General features: G+C 41.6%; 2 protein-coding genes across 9 annotated transcripts in view; one reads left to right on the forward strand and one right to left on the reverse strand.

The window, feature by feature from the left end:
* Nucleotides 1-21,153, forward strand: part of UST (uronyl 2-sulfotransferase) — a 123,034-nt gene that overhangs the window by 88,289 nt on the left and 13,592 nt on the right. Inside the window, exons 6-7 of the mRNA XM_080998578.1 lie at nucleotides 2,782-2,879; nucleotides 4,031-4,188. Of these exons, the coding sequence (XP_080854704.1) occupies nucleotides 2,782-2,879; nucleotides 4,031-4,188 (256 nt within the window). The remainder of the gene's footprint in view (nucleotides 1-2,781; nucleotides 2,880-4,030; nucleotides 4,189-21,153) is intronic.
* The window catches only part of LOC308473244 (uncharacterized protein), a 138,839-nt gene that overhangs the window by 61,897 nt on the left and 55,789 nt on the right, over nucleotides 1-21,153 (reverse strand). For 2 of the 8 annotated variants that reach the window (XR_013983982.1, XR_013983983.1), the window contains one exon: nucleotides 7,805-8,887. The exons of 5 other annotated variants lie outside the window; for them this stretch is intronic. The gene's annotated coding sequence lies outside the window, so the exon portion shown is untranslated. Of the gene's footprint in view, nucleotides 1-7,804; nucleotides 8,888-17,873; nucleotides 18,998-21,153 lie in introns of those variants that run through there. One more of the 8 variants, XR_013983984.1, reaches the window with a different exon arrangement.

The raw sequence follows: 21,153 nt of genomic DNA on the forward strand, positions 1-21,153 counted from the left end.
GGTGCTTATTTTAGAGTCCAAATTGTCCCAGGAAAAAGGCAGGGCTCTCCGGCAACGGCTGTGCGGCTTCGCTCCACGGAAATAGCAATTGACTCACAGCACCGTGCCACTTCCCCCTCTTCACTTCAGAGCCCGTTAGAGGGTTCCTTAGCGAGTTGGGGGGGCGCTAAAGGTGCCCGCCGAGTCCCATGGTCATAGGCTTCATCCGCCTGTGATTTTTAAAAGGGTCCCCGCTTCGCTGTAGCGGAGAAGACCCGTTTCCTGCGGAGCTAGTCCCTCCTGTTCAGAGGGAGTCAGCCATTGCCGGTGGCACCACCCCGGAAGTCCTATTTATGAGAACTTCTAGATGCTTCCTCTGACTTACAAATTTTATAGAAACTTTAATAGCTTATTTCATTTGAAAAGGTCCAGAAAAATGTCCATTTGTAGTTCTGTCTTCGGTTGCCATACTGATGGTGTACACATGCATTTATATTATTCATGTGATACTTGCAGTTTATTAGATGGCAACCTGAATATCATCAGTTAGCATGGGAAGTAATATGCCACTGCAGATGATTTTAGTGTACATTGTGATTGCTTATACTTGAATATGCTCTTATATAAACCTTTCTGCTTTAAGGCTTATAATTTTTAGCTTTTTTTAAAATCCTCTTAGTAGTTTTCAAAATATGTTATGCAAACACAGATTTTAACAGGTTTCCTTAAAGCTTAGTTTTCTTAGCCAAAGCCAGAAGATAAAGTAGATTTTCATTAGCTGAGAGAAGCCCCTAGGCTTTAAAGGGTTGAGCAGACAAAATACTGGGACAAACATTTGAGGGTATAAGGTTTTGTAGTCAATAGCCTGCTAACATTCCTTCAACAACAACAACAGTATATCAGAGCTGAAATCAATTAAATTAAAATTCATGCTTTTAAAAACAATATAATTATTTTAGTTCTGTAGTAAGGATTACACAAATATGTACTGTTGAGTAATATGCTTTTATGTGTGCATTGTTGGAGCCATTAGATTAGTGGTATTTAAAACTTTTTCCATTTAAGGTTTATCCTTAACACATTTTACATACACAGTACAGTAGTACCTCGAGTTAAGAACTTATGGTAATTCGTTCTGCAGGTCCATTCTTAACCTGAAACTGTTCTTAACCTGGGGTACCACTTTAGCTAATGGGGCCTCCCACTGCAGCCGCGCCGCCACACAATTTCTGTTCTCATCCTGAAGCAAAGTTCTTAACCCAAGGTACTATTTCTGGGTTACTGGAGTCTGTAACCTGAAGCGTCTGTAACCCCAGGTACCACTGTATTCTAATTTGCTAATACATAATTCCTCAAATATGGTTGTGAATATTTATGCTTCATGTTTGGAATACCTCCACAAATTTGTTCAGCACAGTGTGTGCTATTGGAATTGTTACATGAATGTGAAGACTGTGCCAGATTTATACATTTGATTTTGAAACAGTTAAAGATTTAAAAGGGGGGGGGGGGCTTGAGAAGATTTGTTGCAGCAAACTGTGCCTCTGACATACCGGTACATCTGTATAATTTCTGGTCTGAGACTAAATGCATTGTTACTCACTTTTGGAAATTTAATCAGGTTCTTGATAAATTATCACTAACCCACTATCTATATTCATTTTGTCCATTTTAAAGACTATATTCATGAGCTGAAAGAACTGTTAACTTGCAAGCATGAAAATTTCAAAAACAATAATGGCTCCCTCCCCCCCCCCCCCCGGTTTACTCCCAGAACCTTCCCAGCCAATTTGAGGGTATGGTGGAAAGGTGTTCACTGGACAAGTTCCAGATTTCAGCCTCTCTAGCTACATAAGTGTCTACTATAAAACATTGCATTTTAAAGGGATGCATAACTTGACAAATCTTTCTGTAGTTAGATAACTTGTAGCTGAATATTTTGTAAAGGAACTGATATTTCCAATACTCGTGCTGAGTTTAAAATTATGGGTGAGATTCAGTGTAGCATGAGCAGCTGTCTGCTTGCACAGCGGCGCTTTTCCTTCTCCATCTCCCTGCAGCTGCCCGTACATCCCAAATCTGCTTCAAAAGTTTGGAGAGATCCTCCATATCACATTTTGGGATTGCAGGTGTGGCTGGAAAGGGGAGAAAAGAAATAAGAAGTTCCATTGCACAAACATATTTCTGTTACGCAAGGAAGCGGATATAACTGGATCTTGTTTTGTTTTTAAAGGGCATCTACACACCCATAGAGGGACATGGGTGGCGCTGTGGGTTAAACCACAGAGCCTAGGACTTGCCGATCAGAAGGTCGGTGGTTCAAATCCCCGCAACGGGGTGAGCTCCCGTTGCTCGGTCCCAGCTTCTGCCAACCTAGCAGTTCGAAAGCACATCAAAGTGCAAGTAGATAAATAGGTACCGCTCTGGCGGGAAGGTAAACAGCGTTTCCGTGCACTGCTCTGGTTTGCCAGAAGCGGCTTAGTCATGCCGGCCACATGACCCGGAAGCTGTACGCCAGCTCCCTCGGCCAGTAAAGCGAGATGAGCGCCGCAACCCCAGAGTCGGCCACGACTGGACCTAATGGTCAGGGGTCCCTTTACCTTTACACACCCATACACCTGTAAGATTCAAAAGCAATATAAATAAAACATGAGGATTCCCTTCTGAATGTAGTAAATCATGTTGATGCAACGGTTTGTTCGACAATTCGGGCCTTAGATCTGTGCTCCATCACTAGAAGACAACAGAGAACTCCATAGTTCATTTACAACATTTTCTTTTCTCCCCCCCCCCTTCTTTTAGGATATTAACGTATGCATTCTTGAGAACTACCCTGAATGTTCCAATCCCAGGTTATTTTATATTATTCCATATTTTTGTGGACAGCATCCAAGATGCAGGTAACTATGTTATCTCCCTTTTCAAAGTTATTTCTTACCACCTACTGGAGCTGGGGTGATTTCAGTTTTAGAATGTTCCACAGAAAACAGCAGAGAGCCCAAAATGCATCATGCTGGTAATTAATCTGAAAGTCAAGGAGTTGTGCAGAATACCAGTTCACAGATTGCATTAGAAAGCAAGCTATGCCAAATGCTAAAGGACTGGACAAAAAAAGAGAGGAGAGATCAATCAACCTTTCCTTTCTAAAATACTGAATAGAAGGAATGTAAAAGCAAGATGGCTCTATTAAGCCTCTTCTTTTCACACCTCAAAAAGCACCAATATATCCAGAATTCAATATCCAGGTTTTGCCAGAATACAGCCACCTGCCCCATACATGACATCAGATATGACATCACATGTGGGGCAGGTGGAGATGCAACTGAACCTGATGACACAGCCAATTCCCTGCCAGAAGTAGACTTGAAGTCACTTTCTATCAGCTGATGTGTGGTGATTTCAGGCCTGCTGAATAGAGGCACTTTAAACTACCACGCAGGACTCTTTGCAAACCTTGCATGTTGCCTTGAATTCCAGTGACCATCTCCTGGTGTCATAGTGACACCAAGTGATTGATGGGTGAGTGCTGTCTAATTTGGGTAGGGGAGATAAGGATTTGGCCTGCTGACCATATAACATTCCCAACCACAAATAGGCCACTATTGATGGCTTAGATCCCTTGATGAGGCAGATCCTTTGTTGCTTTAAGTTGCTAAACCTAATGAGGTTATGCTACCTTTTACTCACCTGGTCTACACCAGAAATTTTAGATTACAACTCAGGTGCTGTCTGAGGCTGATGGGAGCTATAGTCCAAACCTCTAGAGGGCACCAGGTTAGTGAAAGCTGGGCTATGCTGTGCAGGGCAAGCCATATGTCAGCTTCTTGGTATATTGATGGCTTATAAACAAGATTATTTGAAAGACTTAAAATATGTCACAGAAACTTAGATAGCGAACATTAAAAATTATTGATATTCCGCAGTTGGTGAAATATTCTAGCTGCCTAGCAGCCTTAATACTGTGAATTATTTTAAACTCAGTTTTTATTACAGAGTAAAACTTTTGTTTGCAAATTCAATTTAAAGATTCTTTTCTTTTATGTTCTTTAAGGGAGCCTGGGGAATGGGCCCTTGAAAGAGCAAAAGTGAATGTGAACGAAAATTTCCTACTTGTGGGGATTCTGGAGGAATTGGAGGATGTGCTGCTTTTACTAGAAAGATTTTTACCTCATTATTTCAAGGATGTACTCAGTATCTACAAAAACCCAGGTAAATGTCTTCTGATATATCCCTGATTGGTTTTTCTTTTTTAATAAATAAATAAATGTAATATTCTTAAATGTCACATATTAAATGCTGAAGAAGCAATAAGACAGCTGTAACTCTGATGTTCACTCTTCTTTTTTAAAGTGCGTTCATTGGATTAAAGTGCAAAAAAAATGTTTCCATATACTTTGCATCTTCTGTTCAGCTATTGTTTCAAGTAACTAAGCCCCGCCCCCCCCGAAACACAGTATGGAAACTATGATTTAGAGATGTTTGGAGTGTCCTGCTGTAGCTAACAGAAAAGTGGCAGGGAGAGCATATGTCTCAGAAGAGGCTTCCTCACTGACCCATTTACTAACAGAACCCACTTCTAAAACAGGGGAAAACAGATGTAACATAAAAAGAGAACTCCTAGCACATCCCTTAGCCACGGAATAAGCAAGGCTTCCTTGCAGCTCTGCAGCTGAAATGCCAGGTGCCCAGTGAATGCCAGCTTGCCCCTCCCACTATATAGGTTGGCGGTCTTTTTTCTTTTTAGAAGCACAACACCGATGTAAATTTTTCTGTTGTTTCTTTGCTGTCATCATTTTTTCAAGGAAATGCTCTTTTTATACATGAAAGATTTTGCTTGGTATCTTGGGGGGGGGGCGGTTCTTGGAGACATCAGAGGATCTTGTCAGTTAGTGCCATCCGCAGCTAGCTTCTGCTGCAAACTTGCAATGGGTTGTATCAACAGTGTCACTCAGCTGATGGTAAGGCTTCTATCAGAAGAATGGGGAGGGAAGCTCATCTGTCTCCTCTCTAAATCCCCTTCCCCATTCTGTCAGATGAGTGACATGGCTGGATACACCTCTGAATTTGGATCATAGATTTTTTTATTTGTCATAAGCCTCTTCTCCTGAAGAACAGTCTGCATGTGCAATAACAAGAAATGTTTTTTCTTTTCTTTCTTTCTTTTCCTGCTTTGTACTGGGTTCAACTAAATCTAGCATAAATAATGCTAAATCTTTTTGTGTAACAGTCAGTAGCAGTAAGTGAGACAAATGCTATGTTAATTATTTTCATTTTAAGAGTAAGCTTCTGGTAAATAAGCACATTTATTTTCATATAATGCCAAAACTCATGAGAAAGGGAAATTTAAACTTTGAAGAGCCAAACATGTATTAAGTATGGAAGTTAATTAATATCCATGCTAACTTGATTTGGCCAGAAGATGGCATTGTCCCTCTTATTTTCTCATGCAATTATAAAACATGAAACTTGAAAGAACAGTTACATACATTCTGTCTCTCAACTGCTCACATTTTATATTCTGATCAGTGAAGAGAGAATTAGTAGGCAAAACCATCTTGAGCTTGTAAGATTCAGAAGTACTCTGAATAATGCTTTGATTGGAACAGAACCATGTTTTATAAACCACTGCTTAAATAAGTGTGCCTAAAACCGATAGTTTTTGTTGTGTGTTATATATGAAGTTTGCCTTCTAAAATAAATGTATGATTTGTGATGGTCATAGTAATCTTTGGAGAAGGTTTGCAATATGTAACCATTCACTTTTAACTTATACAAAAATATTTAGATTTATATAGGAGGAATTCAGCACTGTGCTAAGGTGAGTGTTCTGTCAGTGCAAACAGTTCGACTTCCCAGACAGGCCTAGCCCCCTTCTCCTCCTGCTATGCATTGTTCAGAGGGTTATTCCGAGTCAGTTTTAGGGGTAGAGGGAGGCAAGCCCCACTGAATGTCTCCTATTGGTACTTGTTAGGTGAATCCCACCATATGTATTTTTATCATGGGAATGGACTTTCTGGTGGACTTTTGCATTTCAAGGATTATTTTGAAGACGTTCAGATTGAAAATAATGTTATGTTCCCTAAAATGAGGGTTCTGTGAATCAAGGACAGAAGCCGAAAGGTTTGTCCCATCACATCTCAACCTGAAGCATGAAAAAGGTGTCTTGAGCTTAGATCCAGTTCACAGATTAGTTGCCAGGCATTTGTAGGATGATCACCTCTTCCCTGTGATGGCTGCACACAGTCTAGGACCGTGCTGGCGTACAGCTCACATGGGCCCAAAAGCAAGCCTATAGGCTATATTTTTGCAATCTGTGGACTGAAGCAGACAACCACTAACAGTGCAATGATTGCTTGAAAATCTGCCACACGTCAGCTGGTAATCCATGGAAAGCAGCAATCATCTGTCTCCACTCTCACAATTATTTATTATTTATTTTGTTTATTATAGCCTGCCTTTCCTCAAAAAAGCTCAAGGCACCTAGCAGCAAAAATAAAACCACAAGTTAACAATTCAAAATGTCACTTTTGATTTAATACAAAAGCATGAAAACATTAAAATAGCAGCAGAAAACAGCAAGACAGCAAGTAAAAATAAAAATTACTCAAAAAGGCTCCCCACCCCGACAGTTAAAACCGATTACAAGCTAAACGCCTTTCTAAAAGGGAATTCCACAGCTTAGCAACTGCCACAAAGAATGCCCTCTCCTAGGTCACACACACACACACACACACACACGCACACACACACACGTTCAGGGGCAGCAGAATTACCAAGAGTTGGATAATCATGAGTGAACCAACTATTCAAATGCAAGTGGAAACACTGCAATGTAGTGCCAACTTAGACAGCCACTCCAGAAGGGATACCATGGCTGATGGTCTGGAAGGCAACTGAGAGACGAAGGAGAATCTGGGATCCCGACAACTAGACGTTTTGGAATCCATTTTACTGAAAGTTTAGGATCAGAGTCCTAAGAGACCAGTGTGTTCTTCGGAGCCCTGGGAAAGACTAGGGGAGCATGGGCTGCCTCTACCCCCTGGGGAATGCAGGGTGCATGGGTTTCAGAGTTCCTGGCCTGGGCTTTAGGAAGCTGAGGGGGATCTACCAGGGAACCAAGCAAGCTGCTTTGATCTTGGGCAGAGTAAGCCCCGTGAAAGCTAGCCCTGCTTCCCCCAGCAAGTTGTGAGCAGGTTGTACCAAGCATGAAAACATTAAAACAGTAAGACACCAAAAATAGCAAGCAAGTAAAAATAAAAATTACTCAAAAAGCCTCCCCACCCCTTTGGTGCAGGATGCACAAGCTCAAGGTGTTTTAATGCATCATCGGTCCCCTCCCATCTGGGCTGTGAGAGTGAGTGGAAGGGTGGTGGCAGCAACTACCAGGCAGTAAGACCTGACTGACAGCACTGTAGGGCTGTTGGACAAGAAAACGGGTGCGAGAGGCTCTCCTGAGCACACACAGCCTTCTCCACATTGGTTGCTCAAAACTGTAGATATAAACAGAGCCCATTCCTTGTCTGGAAATATAAACAGTTGTGTACATAGAGGGAGCTTAGTTGAAATCAGAAAATCAGTGCAGTGTAAAGGTAAAAAAGGAAAAAGAAACCCCTGGAGGGTTAAGGCCACTCAAAGGCAACTATGGGGTTGTAGCGCTCATCTCGCTTTCCGGCCGAGGGAGCTGGCGTTTGTCCACAGACAACTTTCCAGGTCATGTGGCCAGCAGGGCTAAACCGCTTCTGGTGCAATGGAACACCGTGACGGAAACCAGAACGCACAGAAATGCTGTTTCCCTTCCCACCGCAGCAGTACCTGTTTATCTACTTGCACTGATGTGCTTTTGAACTGCTAGGTTGACAGGAGCTGGGACAGAGCAACGGGAGCTTACCCCATTGCGGGGATTCAAACTGCTGACCTTCTGATCAGCAAGCCCAAGAGTCTCAATGGTTTAGACCACAGCTACTAGTAGAGTCAGAAGCTGAGTCTGGAATGCAGAGTGAGCTAGACCAGAGAGCCAATTTCTTGGTGTTACCAGTTTCTGCTCTTGAACTGGCTTTTCTTTGGCAAATAAATGATGAGTTGTGTTTGGTTGAAAATCTATAAAGTACTAGCAGATGGAGCACAAAACAAATAGTATAGGTTCCAAGCTGAGAGTGTGGGTTGTTTTTTTCCTCATAAAAGCATTTAATTATTTAAATCAAACATACTTTTCTCTGCCATAGATATCATAAAATGATTGGGCCACACCACAATCTGAACATTTGGGAGGCAGAATTAATCCATTATCTTTCCTAGTTGCACAGGCTCTTTCTCCAGTAACTTTGTAGGTGGATAGGTGGAAATATAGCTTTACAATACCCACAGCTGATCTCTGTTACTTGCAGCTGAGTTCAGTAGCTGTATGACTATCCTGAATCTGAGGATAAACCAGCTTTGAATAAACCCAAAAACTAAAGAGGTAAAAGACTGCAGTAAAGCGCTCATTTCCCAAATACAAATATTGTAGAGATGCAAATTGCCTGTGAGATAGGGGAATGAACTTGCACTCACACAATGTTGCATCCAATGTGTTACACATTATTAGAGATGTGCATTCCACATGAAATAGGATTTTAGCCTTAATTTCAGATGTTAGATAGGCTTACTTTATTTCTCCTTAACTTTGCATTATGTTGTTGACATTTTATAGTCTTTTGAGGGCACCAAGCTGTGGAGCTGTTCTTTCAGTGATCACATCTGGTTTCTTGGCACAGCAGTTACCGTACTTTGTTACAGCATTAGTTTAGGGAGCCTCTCTTGGGGTCAGCTTGCTGATGGGCTGCTTTGTTTCTCTTCCACCATATTCATTCCCTGGACTTGCTTTCAAACTCATTTTTCAGCTGCTTGCAGAGAAAAAGGTTGATCTCCCCTTAGAGCAGAAAAAGCAAGGAATGATCTGATGCATGAATTTGATTAGTAACTGCAGCGACCATATATGTGCTACTGCATCTCCATTATTGCCAGAAACAAGTTCACACACTTCCTTGCTGTACTCAAGCCTCAACTACTACATAGTGAATTGGTAAATCTTCCTCAATCCACCTATTAGGTGTTTGAAACCATGCATAAAAATATAAGAAGTTCAAGCTTTTATTTTCCCTGTGTTATGACAATATTTTGCATTATGTAAAATATGTCTTGTGTTTAACTTCACTTTTTAAGTTTTATGGTATGCACAGCTTGCTTTCCACAAAAATCGCTAAGAAATCTAAATAATAAAGTTACATAGATGAAATTTTATGCTCAAATGTAGTAAAAGAAATGTATGTGAGTCGCTAGATTCACAAGGGATCAGCAAGCTAACATCTTACATCCAGTATCTCTTTCTCTCTCTCTCTCTCTCTATATATATATTCATTCATGTGCCAGAATATTATTCTTAAGAAGCTCAACTGTGCAGATGATGACAACAACTTTTTCCTAATAAGCACAAAGGCCTCTGAGCACAGGGGTTTTTGTTTGTTTGTTTTAATCTGAACATACTCCCAAGTTGATTGTGGTCTCTGCACATCTCTCTTGAGCTTGTAAACAGCTGTAGGGAGCCTGCCTAAGATGGAATCATCAGAAACAGTAGAGAACCTTGAGAACCTCTGGCTTGCTTTCCGCCAGAATTAGAGAGCTCCAATCTCCCTACTGACCAGCCAGCCGGAATGAGGTCACAGGAGAAAGAAGCTTACTGGGATTAACACCTAAGCCACAGATGACCATCAAAAGGGATCCCAAGCCTAAGCCATTTCCCTCCCAGTTTTTTGTGGCCATCACCAACCTTGCTCTTTTCCATTCTACATATATGTTAAAGAAGTTCTGGAAGGAGATGGTTTCATTTTAGCTTTTGGAGGAAGCAGGAAAAACCACACAACCCCTCCCCGACACCTTCTTGATGTGCTGCTTAGGAGAGCAACAGGGGAGAGGTCTTATGTTGCACTGAGTAATGTTCCCAAGGTATCCACAGCTTGCAGAGCACTTGTGTCCTAGGTTTTTGTCAGGGTCTCTTCCCTGGTGACAGGATAGAGACCTGCCTGCTTGTTCCTTTTACCTCCCTCTGCCCTGCTGAAAGGATGCTTGTAAGTGATATAATGGACTTATTCCACTCTGAGGATCGGCTCATGGCCAAACTGTATCCAGATTTAATGGTAATCAACACTGTTTTTCACCTGTATTCTGTAACAATGACAAATTCTCCATTCCTGTTTCTGTTTTTTAAAGTTTGAGAGAAAACAAATGGATGATTATTCATTCTTTTTTTTTGGTGTGAAGCTAAGACTTGAATCAGGACTTCATTCAACAGCTAGGCCAAAGCTTCTGATGTGTATCAAAACATAACTCAAAAGCAAAGTGAATAAGATCAGGTGTCTATTTGCATATACAGTGGTGCCTCGCAAGACGAAATTAATTTGTTCTGCGAGTTTTTTCGTCTTGCGAGTTTTTTCGTCTTGCGAAGCACGGTTTCCCAAAGTCTTCAAAATCACCAAAGTCTTCAAAAACCTCAAAAAAGGCTACCACACCACGTGCTATGAGTTGCTCCTCGAAGTCACCCTGGATATTAACAGTTTTAAGAAAAAGGAAACAAACTTGCAATATGTTTTCATTTTTTTCATTTTTTGTCTTGCGAAGCAAGCCCATAGGGAAATCAGTCCATAGGGAAAACTCTTTCGACTTGGGAGTTTTTCGTCTTCCGAGGCATTCGTCTTGCGAGGTACCACTGTACTGTATTGTAAAGAAACAAGGCACACAATTCATGTAATACACTTCATAGCTGACGTGCAGCTCATGTATTTTGTACTCAGGTATCGTAGCCAAGTACACACAAAAAAACCTGAGTGCAACCCTACAAGGGCTTTGCCAGGAAATGGTAGGTCTGTTAATTGCTTCTGTTTCGAGAAGTAATGTCCCACTCAATTACCAAAGCCTAATAGTGCATGGCCTGTGGCAAAGAATTTGGTATTGATCGGTGCCAAATGTGGCTTTTCACTTTGCAAAAGTCTGAGAAGCAGGAATAGATTGTTGTTTTGAATTTCAAGTACTTAGCTGTCATTCATCAAAATAAGGGCAATCTCTTAGCAAACAAAAAGGCATTATTCAGCTATTGACACCATCTCTAGATACAATGAACACAGCAGGATTTTAAAATATAAAAATATATTTCAGAAGTCTGTTTCAAAAGCCTGTGTCTGCGGAATGACTGAAAACAATGTTAATTTTTCCATAAAATACTGAACCCCATTTATCAGGCATACTTACCAGAGGAAAAATAAATTGTTAAGACCACTGGCCTCTTATTTTCTAGCAGCAGCTGTTTTGCTAGTGGTAGCAGCAGCAGCTCCTCATATAACATGTTTTATGATGAATGCAAGCAAAAGCCAACTTTGAAATTCCAGCACTGCCTTGTACGCATAAAACATAAAACCAATTTAAAATAACATAGCTGTTCAATGTGAGTCGTTCTCCCCCCGCCACCCCAGTTCTCTAAATACATTCCGTATGAGTACCAGGGCCTTGTCTGTTGATTTCTCCTTGACTTGCCCCCAAGATGTTTTTGATTCACCAGCTGAAACTGGTACAAAGTATGACATTATAACTGCATATAAAATGTAGGTGCAAGGTGAGCAAAAGTACAGGTATATGCATGCATTATTTTAAAGCCATGTAGATGCCTGTTGTAAAGACCTTTGTAGGTAATCTTGGTCTGTGTCTCTTGCAAGAAATATGATAAATTGCAAGCCTGTACACAAGATACATAAAGTATTAGTGTTTCATTCCAGCATGGCCCAATTATAGGGTAAGCAGCTATTTCAACAGATAAAAGTAGTAATTGCCAGCCTGCTTGGTCAGTTCCAAAAGGTTTAGCCTATGGCAGGAGTGGGAAAACTTTTTGGCTCCGTGGGCTATAATACCATTATCAGGATCTGCCCCATGAGGCCACCCACCTATCAAAATCTTTTGTGCTTCAAGTCTCCTTGTGCGCCTTTTTTAAGTCCCCCAATCTCAAGAGGCTTCAAAAGGGGAATATAGTGAAACTTGCAAAGGGTTCTCCAAGTCTTCCCCCTTTAAATCCCTGATCTTGGAGGCTTAAAAGACGAGCAGGAGGAGAGTCACAAAGCCTGTACCAAGTCTCTCTTCCAATTTAAGCCTCCAAGGATGAAGGGGAAAACTTGCAAAAGGCTTTAAACAGGCCTCACGCTTCTGTTTGAGCGGTTTTAAAGCCTCTCTGAAGAAGACTGCATGAGACACCTATTTTGAAATGAATTTTAGGGATTTAATTGTCACTCAGCTGATGAATGTGATGCAAATTGTGTTGCCTTGGCTGTGCAGTCTTGTTCCTGGGAACAAGATCATGTAGCCAATGCAGAATTAAACCCTGTCCTCCCATCCTGTTAACATAGTTTTTTTGGGAAAAGCCTTTTGAGCCAAACTGGATGCCTTGGCAGGCCAGGATTGGCCTATGGGCCAGAGGTTCTCCACCCCTGGCTTATGGTTTCATGTTTTTTTCAGGCATTAAGTATCATTCGTTGCTGAGAACCAGTGTGGTGTAGTGGTTAAGAGCAGTAGTCTTGTAATCTGGGGAACCGGATTCGCGTCTCCGCTCCTCCACATGCAGCTGCTGGGTGACCTTGGGCTAGTCACGCTTCTCTGAAATCTCTCAGCCCCACTCACCTCACAGTGTGTTTGTTGTGGGAGAGGAAGGGAAAGTAGGATGTTAGCTGCTTTGAGACTCCTTCGGGTAGTGATAAAGCGGGATATCAAATCCAAATTCTTCTTCTTTGATGAAACAACGAACTATGGTAAAGTGTCAATGGACACTAAAGCTTCTGAATTCTTCCCTCAGCCATATGCGCCCAAGGCTCACTTAGGCTTGTTTACAGTTTATTAAGATGTCCAAACATGGCCTTGGGGGACTCGTTTTAAACTAGGGTTTATTTGTTCAAAATTGTTGGTTGTGTTGATAAATTTGCTATGCTCATGTCTTAATTTGTTCCACGGTCAGCATTGGGCATCTGCTTTCAGTACTAAAGCCTCATGTGCTCTTGAGGGGATGCAGAATTCATTTCCTTTAGCTGTGCATAATTACAGAGAGTTCACACACAACAACAAGAAGGGAACAGACTTCCAGATCAGAGGGTGACTTCTGCAGCCCAACTCGACTCTGGTATCTTTCTTCCTAGAAATTAAGCACTGATTATGCCAGCAAACCTATCAATGGCTATGCAGTGTTTCACATACTGCAACCTGATGACACTGAGCGCATTAGTGAGCATAAGTGTTTGTCAAACTTGTTTTCATGGCAGTCATGCAACTGTTAAAGCAGGTTGACAAAAAGAAGTTGAAATCAGAAAAAAGCTGTATGAATCAGTTGCTAGAGATGTTGGAAAAGGAGTGAAATCTTATTTCAGTAACACAATAAAATTCTGGTTTGGGCTAAATACACTCAGGATCAAGATGATAGACTTCAATAAATGTTGAACATTCTGTTGTACAAATTAAGATTTATAGAAGGATTATCCATGAGTTTGCATCAGTTTGGCCAGTTATGCTCTATTGACTGAAATTTTAATACACTCTTTAGCACGCACTCTTTGTGCTTTTAATAAAAGAAATTCCAGCACAAATTTTGCCTGTTTTAGGAATTGACTGATGGCATATAGCATGTTCTCTTCGTGAAATCTCAGTGTTGTGAGTTTTATTTTTTTCTCTTTAACTTGTAGCACAATTTGTAAGTCTTCTACTCATTCTAATAATGGTTTTATTCTGCAGGAACAAAAAACCCTGCGTGATAACTAACACTTCCCTTTCACTGAACCTGTCAGTGAAATGGAAGAGGAAGACCATTTTTGGTAACCCCATCTCCCCCTACACCCTCACTTCCAAATCTACTCTGGAGGAGCCCCCAACTCTCTACATAGCAGCTTTTTAGGAGGTGCAGAAAGTCAAGGGGGATAGTATTGCTTTCAATCAGCAGAGGTGAAGCATTTGTTTGTTCTTTTCAAAGGAGCTTACAAAATGAAATTTCTGACAAGTTCTAATTTAGTATAAAATAAGTATATTTCAGAGAAGAGATATGTTGATGCATATTCCACTTGTTAAAGAAAAATAATTTTAATACATTAATCTGAAACGAGCACAAAGCAATTTTTTCTCCTGTGCAGAGAACTTGCATATGCCGTATATTACGTGCCTTTCAGTAATTCACAGACAGATGCCACACAGTACTTTGGTATATTTTGCTAGCATTTGATAATGGCAGATTAATGTTTTGGTTTGTAATTGGTGAAGGAAGAACCAATGAATACCTAGAAATGAATTCCTAAGAATAACTTCTGTATATGAATTTCAGCACAAGGGGTTGGCTTTGAAGCAGAGTTCAAATATGCTCTTTAGAATGCTTCTTTATGCAAGCAGACTCAAAAAAGTTCTGGAATACTTGAATTCCATTGGGGGTTAAACCTCATTTAGGAGCAAACCAGGGCAAGCATGAAAAGACATTTGGGAACATATTAATCACTGCAATGTGTCTCCATGTATTCTAATATGTAAAGTAAACATACAGTAGAGTCTTTTTACTATCATTTTGGGAAAAGAAGTTAACCTGTAAAAGTTTGACACCCGAAAGTCCCATCCCACCACCCATTCTCTTGCCTATTTCCTCTGTTCATTAAGTAGCTTGTGCTAATATATCATAGATACCAGGGGGAAGGGAATGTTTCTTTTCTGAAAAAATACAATTAAAGGGTGGAGCAACATCTACACGTAACACAGTTCTTCCCTTAAACTATTGGATTTCTATATTAGGAATTCTAAGGTGGTTTGTGCAGCAGATAAGGGACAAAGTGAGGAAATTATTGTGAAGAAAATGATGTATGAACATAACTTATTCCAAAATGTGAGATGGAAATTAGTGCATAGGAGATGTAGGATTTTAAGCTTCAAGCATCATTTTCAGGAGGAATTGGTTTTAGCAGTTTTGAGAGTCAACAGTAGTTGCCAGAGTTCCTTATGAAATAAATAAACTACCGTATTTTTCGCTCTATAAGACGCACCAGACCACAAGACGCACCTAGTTTTTGAAGTAGGAAAACAAGAAAAAAAATATTCGGGATCTCAGAAGCCAGAACAGCAAGAGGGATCGCTGCGCAGTGAAAGCAGCAATCCCTCTTGCTGTTCTGGCTTCTGGGATAGCTGCGCAGCCTGCATTCGCTCCATAAGACGCACACACATTTCCCCTTACTTTTTAGCAGGGGAAAAGTGAGTCTTATAGAGCAAAAAATACGGTATTTGTATAACAAAAGGAGGAATAGATACCAAGTACAGAATAGACAATGAAAACATAAATTACATCCCCAGCTGTAGGCGCTTGAGGTTGCATCGTATTCCTGTTGAAGACCAAAGGGGGTTCTTTGTGATTTTTCTTTCAAAGATGCCCCAAGACATGCTTAAAAATATGGTTGGGGTTTTTTTTTAGGTGTTGTACCGTATTTTTCGCCCTATAGGACACACTTTTTCCCCTCCAAAAATCAAGGGGAAATGTGTGTGCGTCCTCTGGGGCGAATGCAGGCTTTCGCTGAAGCCTGGAGAGCGAGAGGGGTCGGTGCGCACCGAACCCTCTCGCTCTCCAGGCTTCAGGAGAGCCCCACCGCCAGCCCCACAAGCTCGGGGGACAGCGGGGAGGCGCAGCGCGCCTTTCCCGCTGTCCTCCGACTTGGTTAGAAGGCTGCCGGGGGGGGAGAAGCCTGCTTCTCCCCGTCGCCAGCCCCGCAAACTCGGGGGACAGTGGGAGAGGCGCAGCGTGCCTTTCCTGCTGTCCCCCAACTTGGTTAGAAGGCTGGCGGAGGGCTTCCCCTTCCTCCAGCCCCGCAAGCTCCCAGAGTTTGGGTCCCGTTCTGGGGGCTGGGGGAGGGGGAAGCTCGGGCTCCCCCCTCCTCCAGCCCCGCAAGCTCCCAGAGCGATGCCAAAGCTGCACGCAGCTTCGGCATCGCTCTGGGTCCCATTCTGGGGGCTGGGGGAGGGGGAAGCTCGGGCTTCCCCAGCCCCGCGCCTGAGGGGGGGAAATAATTTTTTTCCCCTTTATTCCACCCCCCCCAAGAATCTAGGTGCGTCCTATGGGCCGGTGCGTCCTATAGGGCGAAAAATACGGTATTTCAGGAGACTGCTGCTATCTTAGATTTACTCCCAGGTAATTGAGATTAGGATTACAGTTTAAGGCTCTAAATAACGTGGGACCCAAATACTTAAAGGAGCACCTCTGTATTGAGATCTGCAGGAGAGGTCCTTCTGTTGTCTAACCGCTGGGTAAAGCCTACAGTGACACAAGGTAGGGCCTTCTCTGTGGTGACACCTCATTTATAGAACTTCCCTCCAAGATACAACTGGCACTTTTGCTAACTGGTTTTTGAAGTCCTCTTCACCCAACCCTTTGAAGGGGGTTAATCTAGATGAGATCTGCTGTGAACTGCAGTGTTAGTTCTGGTTGTTATTTGCATTTTATTGTTTTAAGGTATTTATGTTTTGGGTTGTAGCCTGTAGCACTATTTGGGCCTCCAGGACCATGTGCCAGGCAGGAGAGCAGGGCTGCATATGTTTATCCATGTGTGCCCCTGCATCCCATTCCAGCTCCTCTTCAAGGCTCCCTGGTGTTGGAGGAATGTCTGCAGTAAGGAAGCCTGCCAAATGAGGGTCCCAGCTTACAGGGACAGCCTAGGTGTTTTTGGTAGGCTGTCCTATTGCAGGAGACCCTTGGAAAGGGGCTGACGCAGAGTGCATCAGTACAGACAGGATGTGACTGTATGACCCCTCTCTTCCTCGTACATTAAAAGTCATGTGGTATTGAAAACTCAGTTATTCATGCTTGTGTTATCACTTTATGCGATCAGAGAAGAACTCAGGTTTATAAACATTAAACAACCTATTAAATAACCATTAAATCTGTACAAAGCTGTAATGGTTTAAAATATTTTCATAAGTCTGAGTCTCCGTTGTGATTCACCAAAAGCTTGCTGGTGTTTGCAAATCTGAGCTGAATTGCAAGCAAATTCCCTCTCCACATGTTAGTGTTTTGTTAGAAATCATACTCAGCAGATTTTTCATGGTTGTAACTTGAGGCAGTTCAAACTTTGGTGGCTTCAGCTATTTTTTTCCATTGTGTGTTTTGTTCAAACTTCAATTCAGGTGACTTAAAGTTGCACTGATGATACAGTCTCTCTTTTGCAGCCAAGTAGTGAGTTAGCTGCAAGCTTGCTATATTTTAATAACTTGGGCAGTTGGGGCAGGATTTTATAACAAACTTAGGACCTATTAAAGACCTATTAGGAAGCAGGGTGGAATGGCTCTATGGCTCTTCCTGCCCCTCTGTTACTAGCCCTTTATCATTCTACAGTGATGAAACAACTGAGGAGTACATTACTCCAACTTTTCATACCAAGTGTGCCACAAGAGTACTTTGACATGGAACCCATGGGCTGCACACTTTGGGGGTGGGGTGGCCAAAATCTGACGCACCCCCCAGCCCTATGACAGGGTCCTAGAACCCTCTCACCTCCTTCCTAAACCTGAGAAAGCACTAGCTAGGCGGGAGGACTCTAGGACCATGTCAGAGCCTTCATTGTCTCCTCCCCAAAGCCCAGTGCCTCCTTACCCAGCTTTGGGAAGGCAGCACAAGGGCTTGCAGGGAGGGGAGGCTTCAATGTTGTTGAGGGCTACGTGTTGGACCGCCTTGATCTTGTGGTTGCCAGGCAGCCATTTTAATTACCTTATTTTTCCATGTATAAGACTAGTTTTTTTTCCTAAAAAATAATGTCCAAAATTGGGGGGGCATCTTATATATGGATAGATCTTCCCCCGGAGTCCCCCTTATACATGGAGGCATCTTATAGATGGGAAAATACGGTATTCCTTCTGCCCACTCTGCACCAGATAAAATGTAAAGCAATTGGATCACCCATAATGGAGGAGTCATAGGTAAATGTTTGAACCTTAGGTAACTGTTTGGAATACTTGAGTACTAGTATCCTACAAACTGAGATTGACATGTTTACCTTTTTTAGATATTGCACAAACAGCAAAACTGAAGTTCACACTAGTACATTATGCTGATCTTTACTGGATAAATACTGAGGCAGACCACTTTCTCAGTCTTGTCATTAGTTTGTTTGGTTAAAATTGTTCTGAGAAGTTCTATTTTAAAATATTAAAATGTGAACGTCTAGGATTACAGTTTGAAAAAAATAAGACTTGAAAACAGATTTATAGTTTCAGAGTTGCTTTAAATTTCATTTGGCAAAAGCAAATACCTAGGCATTTTTCCTGTTCCAATAAGCTTACCAAGCTTAATAAATTCCAGAAGTTCAAATCTTTTTTCCCCCTGCAAGAACAGCTGGAGTGTCCTAAAAGTATTTGTGACTGCTTTTCTAATGTAACTCACTCCCCTTTGATTTTTGGTCCTTTGAATTCTTCAGCTTTTTTGTAGTTAACTTGAATGGGTTCATTTTCTTCTTATGATTATGCCTCATTTCTCCATGTTGCAGATGTCTCATTATTTTATAAAGCATCAAATTATGGTATTAAGTAATAAATCAAAGCACAAAGAAACATTGTAGAAATCAGATGTCACTTCTGGCTCTTAGAATTGCTGAAACAAGCATCTAATTTTGTATTTTTTTAATGTGTCACCTCATTCACAATATTCAAGGCAGCTTCTAGAAACAAATTTAATAATAAAATATAAACATATAAATAATTTTGATAACTTGCCTGCGGAAGGTTATATTTCAACTTCATTGACATAATAAATGTGGTACATGTCCTTGTCATCTTCTAAATACCAGTAGATCTAATGTTTTAGTATCCATACTATACATCAGGGATGGCTAACCTCTCTTTTGGACCTGTGGCCAACTCTCTATAGAGGACACACATCAAAAGTGGGTATGGCTGAAGCGTAAAGTATGGTGAGAACTGCAGTCTTCAAAGATGCTTTCCAAAAGGGGACCTGTAGAAGCAGTCAGTAAATATATGTACAGTGGTACCTTGGTTCTTGAACTTAATCCGTTCCGGAAGTTCATTTGACTCCCAGAATGTTCAAAATCCAAGGCACGGCTTCCAATTGGCTGCAGGAGCTTCCTACACTCAGGCAGAAACTGTCGGACGTTCGGCTTCCAAAAAACGTTCAAAAACTAGAATACTAACACTTACTTCCAGGCTTTCAGTGTTCGGGAGCCGATTTGTTCATCAACTAAACTGCTTGAGAACCAAGGTTCCACTGTATTATTATTTTTTTAAGTGACAAATTTATTTGTGGGGAGCCTTCTTGGTACTGAAGTATGACAGTGCAGGACCTACAAGACAGAACCTACAGGAGAAGTCAGTAAAAATTTTAAAGTATTTTTTAAAATTAAATAACAAATTGGGGTGGGTAGTAGGGACACAGATAAAAAAACCTATGGTGTGCCTGATGCAGGCCACAGGTTAGTCACCGCTGCCCATACATACATGGCTGCATATACACACCTTTAAAGCACATTCTTTCCCTCAAAGAATTCTGAGCCCTGTAGTTTACTCTTCGCAGAGTTACAATTCTTCACAAACTAACAGTATCAAGAATTCTCTGAAGGATGGGAAATACACTTCAAATGTGCTTTAAAGGTATAGTGTGTAGAGAGTATTTGTTTCAATCTCCCTTTTGTTAAAAAAGGGAGAAGTGCAATCTCCACACAACTAATGAGGCAAAAGCACTCTGTTTCCCCCCTGCTGTAAGCTTAATGGGGGCCTTCATTTAAATTTGATGTGAATGCGTTTTTTCGAGGCTACTGGGCTTGGAAATTTGCTCATGGGACAAATTAGTACGGCTAACATTCTTATTAAAAACCTGACCCTTCTCTATGCTTTTTAACAGCAGTTTGGCATGCAGAAATGAAATACGTGAAACTTCTCTTAATGCTGGTGATGGGTTAATATTTAGCTTCCTGGGGGCTTTGCAGATGTAATTCTGGGTCTCTCAAATTGTACTTTGTAAATTGGGAGCCAGAGCACTCCTTCTCCAACCCATCTTGTGCAGATTTTCTCATTCCTTTGTTGGCTTTAATCATGGTTTAGTATTACATTGACATTGGTGCTAATAATAAGCAATCAGGCTTTAACAAATAAATCTGTTTGCTGCAGCAGGTGTGGTCCTATTCTCTATTAAGCATGATGAGCACCCAGCCTTTTCCCCAATTTTGAAGCTGCTGAGGTGGAATTGTATTGCCCAGTGATCCCTGCCACCTATTTGGCTCCAAAGTAGGGAGAAAGGTTGGGGATTGTTTGGCAGCTGCATAGCCAAGGTGCCCAAAGCACTTTGCCCAAGGAGAGTCAAACAAGTGGGGAATGCTGGTTGTCATGTTCTCAAGGCAGCAGCACACAACACAGCACATGTTCCCTTGGGGAAAGCCAGGGAGGGAACATGGGCTGCCCCATGTGCCTATGTGACAAGCAGCGTGTCTTCAGGCAGCATGATCCCAACCACACGGGAAATGCCCCAGGTGGGGGAGGCAGGCAACTACAAATTTTGGCTTGACAAGAAAGGGATAAGATCAATCCATTTTGCAAATACATTTCTAATCCTGATATGTACTAGCCTACCTGGTTATGTAGTCCAGTCACTTTTCCATGCTTCCTAGCCTATGTTCCTGTTCTTTCTGTTCCTCCTTCATAGTCGCTCTGGAGAGACTGTGGCTGTTGGCATTGGGTTTTCTGGATCTTGTACTTTATCTTTGCATTGGTTGCTGTACTTGGGCTGTCTTTATGGCTTCTAAATGTGCCCATTCTCTACAAGACTTGTGGAGGGGCTTGCAGTTTATATCATTTGATGTGTTACTCAGCCAAAAAGGAAGCAGTTGGAGTGAGTCAACTGGTAGGCAAGTTACAGTACTTGATTTCTAGCTAATATGTTGTAATTGGGACTGGAGGTAGGATGAAGTTTAAGAACAAATAAGCTTATGGACTACTATAGTTGACTGTTGGCTATTGTTTATGATATAATCAAGGTGATGTTTCAATTATATGAGATTGCAGAATATCATGCTTGAGATTCAGAATAGCTTCCTAGATTATTCATAGTCCAACCTCCTGCAGTGCAGGAATATGCAGCCGTCCCATACAGGGACCAAA

Source organism: Podarcis pityusensis, assembly GCF_964106645.2.
Source record: "Podarcis pityusensis genome assembly, chromosome: 3".
Taxonomy (NCBI): domain Eukaryota; kingdom Metazoa; phylum Chordata; class Lepidosauria; order Squamata; family Lacertidae; genus Podarcis; species Podarcis pityusensis.